Source organism: Empidonax traillii, unplaced genomic scaffold (assembly GCF_003031625.1).
Source record: "Empidonax traillii isolate 1590-97213 ecotype Southwest subspecies unplaced genomic scaffold, ASM303162v1 scaffold783:size459103, whole genome shotgun sequence".
NCBI lineage: Eukaryota > Metazoa > Chordata > Aves > Passeriformes > Tyrannidae > Empidonax > Empidonax traillii.
The window spans coordinates 54,005-70,234 of NW_020955976.1; the positions used below are offsets into that span (position 1 = coordinate 54,005).

The following is a 16,230-nucleotide window of genomic DNA, read 5'->3' on the forward strand; positions in this document are numbered from 1 at the left end:
ACCCTAGCCCTCCTTCCATATGGAAGCGAGCAGTACAACCCGTCATTAAAAGATGACCAAAGAAAGCATCCAGAAAACTCAAGAAGTTCGGACACAAGTTCAAGGGAGCACAGCGATGATTTGGAAAGACAGCAAGGGAGCCACAGGGACAGGTGAAAGAGAGCAGAGGAGGGGGTGATAGGCGCACAGCCCGAGCGGTCTGGCAGCCACCGAATCTCTCTCGGAACCCATCGAGCTGCAGAACAGCTGTTTCCAACCTTCAGTACCGAGAAGCTCCCAATTTTTTTTTTCCTTTTTTTCCACAAATCGCTGCGTGTCAGCATTAACCTTTACGTTCGCGGCGAGGCACAACACGAACCGCATCCCACGGGCACCCACGGGATGGGCGCGGAGGCGCCTTGGGAGGCAGCGGCGGCGGGGTCCCCACGAACGCGCCCCGGAGGGGCTGGGGGGGGACCCGCCCCCGCAGACCCCAAGGGATGCAGATCCCAAGGGACGCGTGAAGGAGGTGACCGCGGCGACGCCCCACCGCCCCTACCTCCCACCTGACACCGTGACAGCGGCGGGGCCGCGACACCGCCCCCCGCCGAGCCGTGACAACCCCGGCGGACACCCCGCCCGGCCCCGCCGGGGCTCCGCGGCGCCGGTCGCCCACCTACCGTGCTCGGCGGCGGCCGCTGCTGCCATCCTGGTGCCTCGTCCTGCCCTCGCTCCCGAGCTGATGCAACAGCGCGTCCGGAAGCCTCGCCCCGCCCGCCCTACGCTACTTCCGACGGGAGCCCCGCGTCACCGGGGCAACCGGGAGCGCCGCCCGCCCCCCGCGGCATCCCCGCCCCGCCGACTCACGGCACGGCCGGCCGGGAAAAGACCGCTGAGGTCACCCAGTCCAACCCACGCCCGACACCACCGCGCCAACTAGAGCGTGGCCCCGAGTGTTTCCTTAAATACCTCCCAGGGACGGCGACTCCACCAGCAGAAGGAAGTCCAAGAGTCAACCCCTGCTTCTCTCTCAACCAGGCTTTTATTGCTGTGCTTCGAACATAACAGTGCTAAGCAGATCGATACAAAACAAAACCGTACGAAGAAACCAAAGCACACATACTCTCAAAAGCGGCAGCAGCCTCTTTGTTCCCACCAGACCGGCTGGGACAGCACGGCACTGCCACACACAAAGGGAAGCAGGAGCTCCTCGCTCCCAAGCGGGCATCCGGCGCCTGAGTTCAATACTGTGCAACTCAAAAGACCTTAGTGAATGTCACAACCGGAGTCCGTGTCAACACCAACGGTGCTAAATCCCTCCCAGCTCTCCGAGTGAGATGAGGAGGATATCAAGTCCATGCCATCACTGTTACTGCAGTGCGTTGATGTCCTCATTTAAAGGAAGTCTGTAGACACATGTATGTACACAAGAGCACTTCTAAAGTCCCTCATAAACATTAATCTGTAGCTTCTACTTTACTTATAATATTATTACTTTTTAAAGTGTTCACTACATTATCATAAGCCTTCCTATCTATATGCTTCAACTCACTCAGTAACTTAATAATACACTGTTTTTCTCCCAGTGTGTTTCTCCAGATGAGAAGCATCTGATAGGATTGCTCTTCTATATCATTATTAAAGTTATAAATAATTTTATCAATATCATTATCATGGAGATGAGTTCTCATAAGCTGCCTCCAGTTTTTTGGTGGTACTTCCTTTATAAAGGCCTCAAAGCAAACTCTCCGTTCTGAAAGAAAAAACACAACACATCAGCTTGGGTTTTAAGACACAGATTCTCTTTTTCATAGCTTATGTACATGCTTCCCCTTTAATTTTCAACCAATGCCTGCACAGACTGAACAGCAGCAGCAAAGCCAGATTTGGCACCTAAGAAGCACCAGGTTTCCTATTAAGAAATTGTGAAAGCAGTTAAAGGTCTACTGGTCGATATATCTTAAAAGGAGTATCCTAAGACACCACTCAGCAAAGGTGGTGTTGAGGAACTCTTCACTGGCTTGCACTTTAGCTTAACAGGACTACTCAAGAGTATGCTTTAACCATAGATTTGCCACACGAAGGCCATCATGACAAAAACCCATCTCTTGGACATACAGCACAATTTGCTGAGTACAGGTAGATGTATGAGGGTTTGATGGAATCTTCCATGTTAGCGGACATTTGACAGAAATATTTTCCGTTCTGACTTACACTCCACTCACCAAAGCAGAGTACACTGCTGCAGTGCAGCCTTATTTTAAAATACTATTTTAAAAAATTTGTACCATTGCTATCCTTAAAATCATGGCTGCACTATACCCCCGTGCAGAAAAGTCATGCTTTATAAGTAGAACAATTCACCACAGGGATTACAACTCCTCCCAAGTGTAGCAATAATCCTGTTTCAGCGTATTTTACAATTTACTAAAAGCCTTATAGCTCTAAGCAGTATTCATTAGCATCCCTACACTATTCCTTAAGTAGACTAGTCAACAGGAAACAAAACCAAATTCCAAGTACTGCCAGTTTATGGAATACTTGCCTTTTTGAGAGAGATCTTTAACAATTATTCGACGCTTTGGTTTTCGTACCTGTAATACAAAGTTGGACCATGACTCCAACATATCAGGGTGGTTCTCTTACAATTATTCTTGACCTACTTGACAGCTTGCTTCTACAGCACACACACCAGTAAGGAGGGGGAGGGTGGAGGCAAGTTTCAGAGCACAACGGAAAGTATTTGAGTAAAGAAAATTGCACGATGAAACAGCCACACTACTAGCTCTGAAGTGAAGCAACAAGGCAACACATTTGCTGCTTTTGCTACAGAGCAGCTTCTACGCAAATTTTGACAGGGAGATGAAAGAGGCAGAGAAAAATAATGTAAGGGATTGAAGTTTGCTTTCCCAAGATACTGCTTTCCATACTTTCTCTATTACATCTTTAATGCAAAGTCTCCTCTATCGTTCTGCCTGAAAACTCAAGAAATAGTTAAAAATGGAATTGAAATTGCACATAAAGAGGAAACACGATGATAATTTCACATACACACACTTACCACACGATTCGCTGGTGTTCCATTACTTGGTACATTAGATAGGTTATTCTGATGAGAAGCAAAATTCTGGCCAGGTTTTGATTGAAATGAAGACTCAGCAATCCTCCTCAACCTCCTTAGCACACGGTGCTTCCAGTCCCCATGCAGGCTGGTGTCCTGCTCAGTAAGTGCACTATCTTCCTCTGGTGATGCATCTTCTGCTTCCAGGTTAATATTGGTTTGTGCTTGGCTCTCTGGGCTCTCACCACAGCTTTCACCCTCTGGGTTCATTGAGTTATTTGCAGGTGCAGGTGTCTCCCTTTTTGGCAAAATGAGGCTTTCACTACTGCCCTCAGACTTCTGTAAAGAATAAGAACATACTTTAAGAGATACTTCATAGGTAGGCCTACAAAGACAGTCTGGGGGAAGAAAAGAGAACACATGAAACCACCAGATGTCAGAGAAGTAATAGGAGACCTGCTAACATGGCAAAGTTACAGCCTTTACAGAATTGAGTTCAAATGGTTTTAGAGCCCAGCTCTTCACTTCGCTGTCTGTTCTGCTCCCACTGGACTGGGGGGTAAGGCTCACAGGCTACCTGCACAACAAATGCAGGAAGCTTTTCCTGATGTTCTCACTGACGTGGGATTTCTGCTTGCTCCTACCTAGGTACAGAAGTTTTGCACGTCTCCTAAGTTAGGAGGAAATTAAATTGCCTTGCTTCACCTGAACTGACTTAACAGCAACAGGGGCCTCAAGTCTCTTGCTGTGTCAAGGCTGATGCTCTCACAACTTTTGCCAAGCTGATTATAGCCTATCAGCTCCATGTAGTGCACTAGCTTAAGTTCCCTCTGGCTGGATTAACTTTCCTGGCAAATTCACAAACTGGAATCAGTTGAAGGAAACCAGGGAGCACCAGTGCATATTACATAGCTTTTGTGAGGGGACAAAGAGGGAAGCAACCAAGGAAGGCTGCCTCATTTTAAGCATTGCCAATTCATTAAAGCACATGCCAGGGAATACAGCCCCAGCTCATCATGAACAAGTACAAAGCAGACTAGCATCTTTCTAACCTATCAGCTAGTGCTAAAACCAGAAAGCTTTAGGAATGTTGTTTTTAAAATGTGGAAAAAGAGGGTGAAGAGTAGCTGTTCCTCCCATAAGATGTGTGTTTATTAAGGTACAGCTCCTCTGTCAGTGACCCACGTGTGACACCATCATGTGACCAACACGCATACACAGGGATGTGAAGGGAACCACACCACACATCACACATGTAGTTGTACAGCATTCTCATTGAAAACACTTTCTGTTAAGGGTGTAAACAGGTTAAAAAAATTGTTCTTAAATAGGAAGCCAAGCAACTAAGAGTACTTAGCACAGCTGACCATTTTGTTTCAAAATACAGCAGCAACTATGAAAGTATCAGCAGTTGTTGGGGGTTTTTTCAGAGCTACATAAATTCACTGGTACTTTGGAGAGGACAGTGTGTGGGTGGCAAAATACCTGGTCTCAGAATTATCTCAGTGTAACTTTCCTTAGCAGCATGAACACTACAAGTGCACAGACACTCCATCTCAAGTTTGTGACAGCTCTTACACAAGTGTCACCATGCACCAATTCGTAATAGCATTATTCTACTACCTTTTTATTCAAATTAGAGATGTTATATTTGCCTATTCCTATGCTACAGCTATTGGACCAGGTTTTCTGTCTTCAACTTCTACAAACATATGAAGTACTGCAAATCTGGCCAGGGCATGGGGGGAGACAACCCAGCAAAAAAACATAGGTGATCGACATATTTGAGCCACTTATGAGCCTTAAAAAAAAAAAAATTAGGGTGACACTTTTAAACATATCTTCCAATTCCATTTCTTCAGTCTTCAAGCATTTTTGACATAATTAAAATGCATTTAATTGTTCGAAATGTCTAACTGGTAACATTAGACGAGCTCACACACTGGCTGAGTAGTGTAGTGGGAGGGGAAACAAGAGAAGCAGCAGGGAAAAGTAGTGCTGTACACATGCTATGAGAACAATCTAGATATTTTTCTTAGATCCTCATCAAGACTAAGATTTGTTTTACACCTTAGCACTACACATCATTAACTGTACTGCTAAGACTGAGCTAATTTTTGCCTCAGAGCGCTATGAGTGGTATAGCTTTTAACTAGAGAAGCTAAAGCTAGACCATGTAAATAGAAGCTAATATTGTATTTATGTTGCAAAATGCTAGACTAGTAATAGTGTGGTTTTTTCCTACTGAAACAGAAGTTCTAAAGTGGTGTTTGACTACAGCAGGCCAAGGTACATCTAGCTTTACAGCTGAACACATGCTGGCAGCCAGCCTTAGCCTGGTAAACCATTTTTAGGGATGCACTTTGGAACTAGCATGCTCTGAGCCCCAAATCCCTCATCTTACAGCACTATTTAGAGCCAAGAAGCCAGACTGCTCTGGTCTGTAGCTTTTGGCATGAGCCCAAAGGCAGGAAGGCTCAGTCACTTTACTGGATCAAGAGAAGTAGGTCTTATGAACAAATAATTTGTTGTTAAACTGCAATGAAAGCCTGAACACCACCATGCAGGTAACTGATAGCTGACACTGATTGCAAAATACATGCGTGAAACAGCAAAAAAAAAAAACTTAATTGAATTAAGATATCATCTGGAGACAGTCTGAAGTGAAAGCTTGAAGCTAGTCTAATTTTTTTCCACTTTGAAAACATCCTGCTCACAGGCTCTGAAGTGTTTCCAACAGAAGTATTGGAAAGACCAACTGTAGCAGACACATGTAGCTAATCAGGCCCTTGCTAATATCTGACCCTGTATGAATCACAACTTCTTGCATCACAGGAACACATCCTATGAGAGCTCTACAGTGAGACAAACACTGAGGGCTATGCATCAAATGCAATTAAGCAGCGCACAATTAAACTGCACAAAACTGAGATGAAACATTCGATCTATCACATACTTACCAGACTTTTCTCCACATCTCTATCAGTTGAAGGAGCTGAAAAACAAAGTAAGTGTCTAAGAAACTTTTAAGAGTTGCAGCAATTTAAACATAGCTGAATACATGCAAGATTTATACACAAACTTTTGTAACACAAACCAAAACACAAGCCATTAAGTTTCCTTGACCTGTTATACATTTCAGAACACCCTTAGCTTTCACCAACAGCACAAACACTGCACTTTCATAGGGGGAAGAGTCCCACTTAGTAAAATGCAGACAAGATGCTCCCCCACTCCAGCTTAAGCAGCATTTTTGTGAGCTATTACAATACAGAAAAGGCAACAATTTTTACTGCAATACAACTGGTAAAGTGTGATTTGAACAAAGTTAGCATTTAAAATTCAGACCACTTTTTAACATTATTCTAACTACACGAGTTGCAAAAACACCTTAATACTCAGTAGTGGAAAGAGTTGTTTCCAAGGAAAACAGCTCAACTTCACTAAAAGAATAAATTCACATAGGACTTATCAACCTAACGTTCACATTCATTAAGACATTCAAGTGATGAAAGTGCAACAGTTTGTAGAAAAAAATCTCCACATCCAAACACAGTGAACAAAAGTAGTTAATGAACTAATTAGTTGCCACTTTTTGCACCATGCATCTGAGCTGACACAGGTTTTTCTCTTTGCCAATACAAGGTAAGTAGATATAATAAGGTTTTTATAAAGGACTTTTCCTAATCTTGCTTTGAAGTAAAGGCATCTGTCAGCAAAATAAGAAAATGCATAAACCTTAACTAAGCATTATTTACTTAACAAAACTACTCTTCAATCACATGCTAAGTGAACTAGAGATTAAAAAGGTCCCCTATGAAGTAACACAAACCCCAGAGATAACCCTGTGCAAACTTTACCTAATTCTGGAAAGTAAGTCTTATGGATAAGTATCAAGCACTTACCTTTACCACACTTCAACTTTTTAAATACCAAGAAGAGCAAAACAATAACAGCAACAGCCAAAAACATTGGAAGAATAACCCAAAAAACAGTTGTGCTTCCTGCAAAGAAAGAAGAAATAAAATTAGTACTGAAGCAGCCCCCCCCCAAAAGATATTCCTTGCTGTCCTAGAAACCAGCCTAAGCCCAGCACTAATACAACAACCCTGCTAGCTTGTACTGGAAAAGGCACTGGGGACTTTCAGCTGACCTGAATATGCAAGTACTCATTTGCACTGCACAGCATTACCCCAAAGGCAGCAGGGGATTCCACACTGAGCTGCAACACAACTTCCACACAGTCTTCCAGACAGACACTCGAAAGGGGAAACAAGTACGCAAAAAGTGACAGCAAGCTTGAGGTGCTGTAACATACAGTGTCAGTTCAGTCTGCTCTGGTCTGGCAGAAGCTATCTACCAGCAGAAGAGAAAGCTACTCCATACAAAGCTTCTCAGGCACAGGAAATATATTTGGAACTTTCAGCAGTATCACCACTGCAACTTTGAAAACCCTGCAACACGTGTAGCTTTTCACCCAGTGAAATTGAAGATGGTTTGTCACTCCAACACCTTTAAGAGTTTGTCTTTAGCAAGTAACTCTCAGACTAAAACACGGAAGCCGTTAAACATGTTAGAGTAGTTCAAACCACTGTTTTTACAGACTGCTGTGGTGTTATTATTGAAGCCACAGACCCAACAAACCAAGCTGAGTGGGATTTCTGCACCAGACCTTGATCCGGTAAGTCACATCCTAGGCCTGTAGTAGCATTGCAATTCTGGTCGATTTCTTTCCCTTCCGGGTACCTGCAGGGGATGGCAACACAGGGTTGTATCAACATTTCCAGAGCAACATGCAGCTCTGTATAGACCTGACTCAGAGGCATGAACAGAACATGCATAAACAGATAACTTTGTTAGAAGCGCACCTTTAAACAACCCAAGATAGTACTACAAGATTAAAGAGAAGCAAATCAGATAAACCTCGTGTATGTCAGCTTATAAGTAGGGGGAGAAAACTGAAAAACCAAACCACAGTAGATGCATTATTCATGCACAGTTAGTTGCCTTCAACAGGTAGTTCTACCTCCCAAAATTTTTGACTGGGTGCTAGAAAGCTCATTCAAGTGCGTACCTGGGGAAATACTAATCTGAAGACATGAGAAGTGCAAGCTTGCAGACATAAGCAACAAGCACAACAATACCCAAGTTCATGTCTTTTTAGGTCTCAACTTCACATATTTTGACACCTAAAATTTAAATGCATGAATAATATCACTTGGCTTCAGGGCAATTATTTACAGCGGGATAACATGTGTTAGCTATTGGCACTGATTGGGCCACAGCTCTAACATTCCCTAGAAAGAAAACAGTCACTTATATTCTTTATCAAACTTACATTTTACTGTGTCTCTGACATATTTCACAGCTCTTGTCAGTGCAGAAATACCCTTGTTTGCACTGGCATTCAGTATTATGCGTCAGAGTACAGGGTTTCACAGTTACTTGATCTATAAAACAAAACATAAATGTTACAAAGTAAATATAAAAGATGTGACTCTACAACTGTGCGAAAATGATACTCATGTCATAAAGGCAATTTCTTTCTAAGTTCAGTATGCTCAGTGAGGATGATATTTTCTACATTAAAAAGGGGAAAGGGTTAGGGCTTCATCAAAATTGTGCTTGGTACCATCTTTGCACTGTTTGCAAGACAAGCATTCGTCCAAGCCGTTCTCATGTGCGGTATAACTCTCTCCTTCCTTGCAAGGGTGACATTTTCCTCTCGAATGTGGAGCACTGCAGTGCTGAGCAGCAAAAGTACCTGTGGAAGAAGAGAACCGGCAGCAGCAGCCTCAAGGGATCTTTCAAGCAGACAAAGGGCTATAACAGGATATTACGACACAAACCCATTTTGGGGGGAGTCCAACCCCTCCTCACAAATGAATCATGTGCCACATGAACCGGCACAGGAGAGTCAGGAGGCATATTCCCAGCTTGCTGCTCAGAAAAGGAGCAGTGCCAAACGAGGCATTAAGCCAGGCCTCTGCTGGGACACACAGGGAACAAGGATGACTCTCTGCAACAGCTTAGAGCCAGCAACGTGGCCAGCACCATCTCTGAAGGAGCTAGTGAGCACAGAGAGAGCTGCTTGTAAGAACCACTCTTCTTTCTCTGAATTACCTCTAAATAGCCCTCTGATACTCTCTACGGGCAGGATACTCCTTGACACAAAATTCCTTAACTCTGCATACATTGAGCAAGGAGGGGAGAGCAAAACCAAAGTTCTACCTACAGACACAGAAATATCAAAAATCCTTATAGCTTGTTCTTTGTGCTAACTGTAGTGTTTCGTTAATAAAAACCAGCCAAACGTCTAATTTTGAACACCATCTTCAACTGCGAGCAGAGTTTTCCTGGCTTGCTGCCAAGGCACCTCTCCCAGTCCTCACCTGGGACTCTTGCTTCAAAATGGAACCTGGCCTTAACAGCCCCAAGGAACCATCACAGCTCCAGCTGGGCTTTCACTTTTACCAGATGAAGCCATAAAAAACAATAGTGACTCAGTCATCTCCATGAGAAAGAAACACGGCCATTATCAGCTATAACTTCTCAAAGTCCTACCTGCTGGACAAGATACACAGCAGTGTCCTTCATGGAAGTACTCTCCCTCCTCACAGTTCTTTGCTTGGGTTCCAGGCATTGTCAGCAGCATAACCTACAGCAAAGACAGACAGGCATTTGAGTGATTCATCCTCCCAGGACACGATAACCATCTCAGGGAGATGAACCAGCAAAGGCTTGGAAACCCATTCAGAAGTTTATGGGAAGCCACAGAGGAAACCCAAACTAATTTCTGCTAAGTGCTGCTCACAGCAGTAATTGCAATCACAAAGTTGGGGTTAAAGCACCACCGTGCAGCAGCAGATGCGTTTTAGACAACTACTGCTGGAGATTCCCAATTCCATTTAAAATTCTGTTTTCATTAGTTCACTGCAATAGAACTTCAGAGGCTGAAGTTTCTGCCACATGTAAGGCATTCGTTTCTCCCTTTGCTTCCATCTTTTTAATTCATGGGGATTAGTGTTAGTCTTCCCCCCTCTGCAAAATGGAGGAAACGCCCCAGAGACCTCATCCAGCATTTCTCACTGGCTCTGTAATCTTAAGCAGAAGGCAAGTTGAGTCATTAACAAAAATAACTTACTGTAGCCACAGGAGCACTGGGAATGTTTATACGCACACATATATATTTTATATTTTATATATATATTTTATATATATATTTTATATATATTTTTTATATATATATTTTATATATATATATATATTTTTTTTAAGAGGAAGAGGCCCGCGGGGCATGCACTCCGAGTGCCTCGGAGGGAGGCAAGCGCGGAGCTCGGTTTCAGGACACCGAAGTACATCTCTCACTTGTAAAACGCAAGAGAGAGAAGGTCCTAGAACAGATGCAGGGGGAGAGGAAGGGACGGCCGCGGAGCACCCCGTCGCTAATTGCCATCAGCGGGCACTTTCCAAGCTGAAATCAAGAGCTCGGCTCCCGCACCTGCGCTCTTTCAGCTCTCTCTGTGGGAAACTGAAAGTCTTTCCCTTATCCGCGTAGTTGAGGAAACTTCCAGTCTCACAGTTAAAAAACGTAAGGACAATTAAAAAGTTCATTCCTGACTTATAACTTTCTTTTTTTTTCCCCGAGGAGAGAAGGAAAGGCGGCAGTAACTGCGTTAGGGGGACTCGGAGGACGCGCCACTTATTCCCTACTCCCTTCAGGGGGTTCGTCGCAAACCAGGGCTGGGTCCACAGGAGCTACCCCTTCCTTATCCTTTTCAGGTTTAGGAGACCCGCATAAGCTCAGAATCCCCCAAGTTTCAAGCAACACAAACAAAAAGCTGAGGTAAATTACTAAAGTCTCCTGAGGAAGAGGAGGGTAGGAAAACCTGCACGGCTCCTCCACTCTACATTTGGAGGAAGCCTCTTTTCCCGTCAAAAGGAAGGACGTGGCTACGGACAGGCGGGCATGTGGAGGGCGAGCCCTGCCCACAGACAGCGGTCGCGGCCAGAGACTCCCACCCCGCGGCCCGGCCAGAGCCCCTCGCCCGGCACTCACCAGCAGCAGCAGCCCCGCCGCTCCTCCGGCTGCCATCGCCGCTCCCGGCGCTGCCTCCGCTCGGCACGTCCGGGGGGAGGCGCTGGCGCTGCCGCTTTATCCGTCCCCGCGGGGGGCAGGGCCGCCCCCGGCCCCGCCCGGACACCCACCCCTCCCGGGGGCTCCGTGCCCCCCGCCCCGGGGCTGAGCGAGACCACGCCGTGCCTCGGGTAACGCGCTTGGCACCTGTCGAGAGCGGGCAGAATCCACGCCGGGACACGGCGCGATCCGTGTCTCTCCCACCCAGAAAAGCTCACGCGCTGAAGAGCTGCTCACTGATCACGGAAAGGAGGGGCGAAGGATGGACGGGGAATTTTCCCAAGGGCGCACAAACTGGGTTTTCTAAAGCCCTGAAATGGTTCTCAGCTTTTCCCTCAGCAGCTATTCCTCCCAGAGAAACAACATTTCTGACCGTGATTTTTCCTCGTGAATACCCTTTATCCTCCGTGTGAGTGTATCCGGTAAGAACATTCACCTCAAGATGTTGAAATTGGATTAAAATTAATGGCACAAGGATTTATAGGCTGTTCCTTTTTGGATTATTTTTAATACCCTGGCAGCAGCAGTAAATGTTGGAAACTCCCACTCGGCAGATGCATAATTAGTTTGTATAAGTTTCTTTCACTGAGTTGCTCCTTTCGTGGCAAGTGTTTTACTTAACTGCAGTAACAAGTCCCAGTGAAATCCCTGTGGGTGCATAGTCTGGTGAAATGGAACTGATCCAAATTTCAAGCATTCAATTTCAAGCATTCGCATTTCCCCCCAGTGGATGCTTCCTGCTCAGTGCTGCTTCTCTTTGGTTCAGGTGGGCACGGGCTGGGTTTTTTTTTCCTGTTGTTGTTTTAGTAAGCATTTCTGAAACCCACACACAGTTGTATCCAAGAGAAATAAATAGCCCTACAGAAGCAGAGAGGCTCCTATCTGTAACTCAAATAATCCCAAAGCAGGATGTGTGTGATGAGGAAGGCTGTGCTGACAGGCCAGAGATGTGCTGACTTGCTGAAGCACTGAAAGGAGATTAGTAGATGTGTTTGCACAGCTTTAGGAGCCAACACTTTCAAGGTGCATATAGGACTTTGCATAGCCTGACAGGCAGAGGTGGGGGGATCCCATCTCATCAAGTTTTATGTGGCGCAGGTCAGACTTCCTCAGAAAGGGTGACTAGGAAAGGGTCCTTCAAAAAGACACCTAACCTGGATCAATAATGTTGACATTCTTGAAGGATAATTCCTTAAGGATCAAGAATCCTTGGGTTTTCTGGAGGCTTTTGCTAGTAACAGTCACTCTCCTTTTATTATTTGTGATCAGTTCCCTGATTGATGGCTTCCAGATGCCATCTCTCACCCTGTCTGTTCATGTCAGAGAACTGTAGTTCTCTTTATGGAACTACCTATTTGCTGTCAAGTCACCTCCTTAATATAAAGGTTTTCTAAGTCCAAGACAAGTCTGTACATTTACATGTACAACAGTGAAAACCAAGGCAACCACTTTTGTTTCTGAGGAAGTTGCTACGATCTATGCTATGACGTAAATAATTTCAGCCAGAGGGGTATCAAAATGTACTGCTGCTCTAACTTACGGCCTGTGTCTGAGATTCTTGGAGGCCTTTTCCTGTAGACTTTCCTCTAAAAAGCGATTTACTTGTCAAATGCTATCAAATACAAAACCAAAAATAATTTGTCAGATAGACTGCCAGTGAAAGTTGTGTGTAGTTTTATTTCAACATATCAAGCACAAACAGGTTTCCCCTAACTGGGGAGTATGACGAGGAATGTACTTAAAAATTTGGAAACATTTACACTGAAAGATAGCCCAGACTGGCACCACCACTAAGTATTTTAAGGCTGTATATATAGCAGTACTTACCACTTGGAACTACTTCAGGCCAGAAAAGAAAGGCTTAGTATTGTCTGCAGTCTACAGAAAATATTGCAAATCTTTAAAAAATGGTGTAAAATAGGAAGACTATTAACAGAGTTGAACAATGCAGTGGCAAAACCCTCCCTCTTTCCTGACCTTTGATGAAAAATGTGTCTAAGACCGAACACACGTACACCTATATCTCTCCCATCCTTCTCACCTATGCTGGGGCAGTGGATTTCTCTCTACAATGCTAGAGTGTGATATTATAAAACAGCCATATAGCAAATAATAACAATAATAGTAAGTGACCAGGTTTTACGAACAGGCATATCTGACGTTACACTCGATGGGCCAGATCCAGTACACCAGTCAGCTCCGCAAACAAACAAGGAGCTTTCACTGAATACCTCCCATTTCCTAAAGAGGAATGGCTCTAGGAAATTGTGCATATTTACAGTTCCTGTGGAATGGAAAATAAAACACATCCTGAGGTCTCATTCTGTGTGTGCTGACAAAACACATCATGACTTAATACCCTGGGGGTGTATTTTTGGACCAAGTGTGCTCCCTCCCATAACTAATTAAAGGCAGCCGGACAGGCACCATGGACATCCATTCTTTACAGCTCCCCAGCTGCACTCCCTCACTCGTGGAGCTGTGACCCAGGCCGGTGTGACCTTTCCAAAACACTGGGATGTTTACCATTTTGGGGTTACCAATACTGCTGGGTAATTATTAATTGCATCAGAAAATGACAAGACATAGAAAACAAATTGCACAATTAAAGCTACATTTGGCTTCAGCATTAAGGCCCGTACAGGTTAAGAGGTCCTTGAAGATGTACATGTAAAAGGCAAAAATGACAAAATCTGCAGGAACAAAGTTTTGCAGGTTCCTAGGTCCCTTTTTAACCTCGTTTTTCCACTTTCTTCCACCTCTGCCGCGTTGGTTCTAAAGTGCTTTGGTGCCTCTCTGGGCTCCTTGCGCATGGCCCCCCTCCTGCAGCCAGTAATCATTATTGCTGCCAAACGTAGTGATTTTATTTGAAGACATAATTAATGAATAGTTGACACGTAAGAAAGATGCAGAGGAGAAACCAACAGCGAGAGTCCAGGAGGAAGCTTTCAGAAGAGGCCTTCCTGTGGAAGGACTTTTTGTTCAGAGCACTGAGGTTTCTGGAAAAGAAAGCAGTATGATTATTTGTGGGTTGGAGGGAGGTATGTGTTCACATGTGTGCACACGCCCAGAACTTCCACGTCAGGAGGGATCCCTTCACCTCATGGGTACAGCACTGTGCCCCCACAGACTCTACCTCCCTCTTTTTTTTTTTAACAGAGAGATTAGTACTTCTGTCTGCAGCTGGATCAGGCAGAGCATGCAGATAGGCATGAGAAGGTGTAAGGGCACAAACCCCAAGAAATCACTTTATTCAGCACTCAGAATCCTATGCCCTATACTTTCCAAGTACAAGAGCCTGCCCTGGACACCCCCAGGAGCTACAGAGAAGCCGAAGCCACCAATGGCTCTGGCATCTAGAAATGGTGGGCCTCACATGTGATCCCACCACTCTGAAGCCTCAGGAGAGCTGGATAATACACAGTGGGGAACCAGCAGGGCTCCCTGGAGCAGATGAAGCCGTTAATAACTCCCCTGGCTACAGGTGTCTGCAGGGCAAAGCTGTTTGTCAGCAGCAGGTGTGTTCACTACTTCCTTCAGAGGGCAACTAGCCATTTAAACAAAATGTGGGAAGTTCGTGCTTTTCACCACGAAGCCCAGCTTTTCAAACCACACGCCTGCATCTCTACAGAAAATCAAGGAAATCCGTAACATGCTCGACAGGAAGGGAAGCCTCACACCTTCTTGCCCAGCTGAGATTTATTTGTAGCCAGGACACGGCCCAGCCCCTCCCAACTTCTGCAGCTGTTTTGAAGTTTGGAATGCCACGAGGTGTGAAACAAGCTGAGGCGAAGATTTTTGGCCATAAAGAGTCTTAAGAGGAAGAAATTTCCTCACTGTTGAATGCAAGGGATGGGTTTGTCTTTGTTTGTTAATTGGTTACATATGGAAACAACTGTTAAGTGCACCCTGGCAGCTGATAGAGACGCTCCAAAGGCCGCAGTGAGGAGTTAAATGCCACAGGTTATTTTCAGCCCATTAAAATCATTGATTTGATGACAGAAAATAGTTACCTGTGTATGTCTTGTTGGGCTCTCTGTAGAGATAAGACGGCTGAGTGAATTTCCTTCAGGTGATTCATTTCTTTCCCACACTGAGCACACAGGCTTTCAAACCCTGTGGCAAAGTATTGAAGGACAATTATGTTTTGCATCGCCATTCTAGTGGTAGTGATGAAACACAAGTGGCTGGCTGTAATCTAATTGTCACAGCCAGGGGGACACTTTCAGGAAGAAACAAAGGGAGAAGGAGACAGGGAACAGAATCTTCCACCCTGAAGACTCAGGCTACTGGAATGCATCCTGGGATACTGGCTTGCAGCCCCTTCTCAGGCAGCTTTCAGGCAATTTTGGCAGCATGCTCCCCAGCTGAGGGGAGGAGAACAGAGTGCTCGCACCTGCCCCTATCTATGAAACATTCAAGGTCACCTCTAACAAAAGGAGAAGAGAATGACAAGGGCTGTTTCCTATCTGTTGACTGGAATGTCAGTGTATTTTTCCAACATGTTTGTGCCAGGAGTTGGGAAGCCCTTGTTGGCATGGATAATGTAAGGCAGAAAGAGAGGCAGTACATACAGAGAACAGAAAAGCAGAACATTCTGCGTGTTTGCCCGTGGGCTGTTGGCCCATGGTATTAACTGGGCTGGGAAATGTCCCAGGGCTGGCTCGAGGAACAAGGTACAAAGGGAAGAACATTAAAGCCTGACCCAGTGATACACAAATACTTGCCATCATCATCTGAGAGCTCCTGCACTGACTCTGGTGTTGAACAGCTGCTCTCTGTATTCTGGCTGTGGTTGGACGGCTGATCACTGGTTTTGCGGCGCCGGCAGTCTTTGGCAGACCTCTGGATTAAACAGGGACCAAAAGAGTCTCAGTTGCTGTCAAATTGGAGACTTGGGTGTTTGCTTTAAATAAAATACTTCGGGGTTCTGGGAAATACATGTGAGATTCGGAAGTCTGATTGCTTTATCAGCACCTCCTAGTAGTTGGACTCCTGACAGCTACTTAAGGATATTACACACATGCCCCGTAGACAAGCATTTCCTCAAATG

General features: G+C 45.1%; 3 protein-coding genes across 11 annotated transcripts in view; all 3 read right to left on the reverse strand.

Moving 5' to 3' along the window:
* Positions 1–771, reverse strand: part of CARS (cysteinyl-tRNA synthetase) — a 34,243-nt gene extending 33,472 nt beyond the window's left edge. For 2 of the 3 annotated variants that reach the window (XM_027901414.1, XM_027901413.1), the window contains exon 1: positions 660–771. In XM_027901414.1, coding sequence (XP_027757215.1) covers positions 660–687 — 28 coding nt within the window. In that variant the 5' untranslated portion in view covers positions 688–771. The remainder of the gene's footprint in view (positions 1–659) is intronic. The other variant, XM_027901415.1, reaches the window with a different exon arrangement.
* A 231-nt stretch (positions 772–1,002) lies between these two features.
* LOC114066600 (tumor necrosis factor receptor superfamily member 10A-like) lies at positions 1,003–11,430 on the reverse strand. 2 transcript variants are annotated; one of them, XM_027901405.1, is made up of 10 exons: positions 11,415–11,430; positions 9,605–9,698; positions 8,673–8,804; positions 8,379–8,490; positions 7,713–7,786; positions 6,946–7,044; positions 6,001–6,035; positions 3,041–3,379; positions 2,525–2,573; positions 1,003–1,732 (listed from the first exon to the last, which is right to left on the reverse strand). In XM_027901405.1, the coding sequence occupies exons 2-10, from the start codon at positions 9,693–9,695 to the stop codon at positions 1,437–1,439; spliced, it is 1,227 nt and encodes a 408-aa protein (XP_027757206.1). In that variant the 5' UTR covers positions 9,696–9,698; positions 11,415–11,430; the 3' UTR covers positions 1,003–1,436. The 2 variants fall into 2 exon arrangements, with proteins under 2 accessions (XP_027757206.1, XP_027757205.1); XM_027901404.1 differs by lacking the exon at positions 11,415–11,430 and adding an exon at positions 11,104–11,147 and having other exon boundaries at positions 9,605–9,699.
* A 1,404-nt stretch (positions 11,431–12,834) lies between these two features.
* The window catches only part of OSBPL5 (oxysterol binding protein like 5), a 188,148-nt gene continuing 184,752 nt past the window's right edge, over positions 12,835–16,230 (reverse strand). For 4 of the 6 annotated variants that reach the window (XM_027901400.1, XM_027901397.1, XM_027901402.1 and 1 more), the window contains 3 exons: positions 15,905–16,022; positions 15,191–15,296; positions 12,835–14,176 (listed from right to left, as the gene is read on the reverse strand). In XM_027901400.1, the coding sequence (XP_027757201.1) occupies positions 14,041–14,176; positions 15,191–15,296; positions 15,905–16,022 (360 nt within the window). In that variant the 3' untranslated portion in view covers positions 12,835–14,040. The remainder of the gene's footprint in view (positions 14,177–15,190; positions 15,297–15,904; positions 16,023–16,230) is intronic. The other 2 variants (XM_027901401.1, XM_027901398.1) reach the window with 1 other exon arrangement.

Coding starts and splice junctions, on each gene's coding strand:
- LOC114066600 (XM_027901404.1), bottom strand. CDS start 11,135: ATGGCAGCCGGAGGAGCGGCGGGGCTGCTGCT. Junction 2,574..3,040: donor GAACACCAGCGAATCGTGTG/GTAAGTGTGTGT, acceptor TTTGTATTACAG/GTACGAAAACCAAAGCGTCG. Junction 1,733..2,524: donor TAAAGATCTCTCTCAAAAAG/GCAAGTATTCCA, acceptor TTTTTCTTTCAG/AACGGAGAGTTTGCTTTGAG.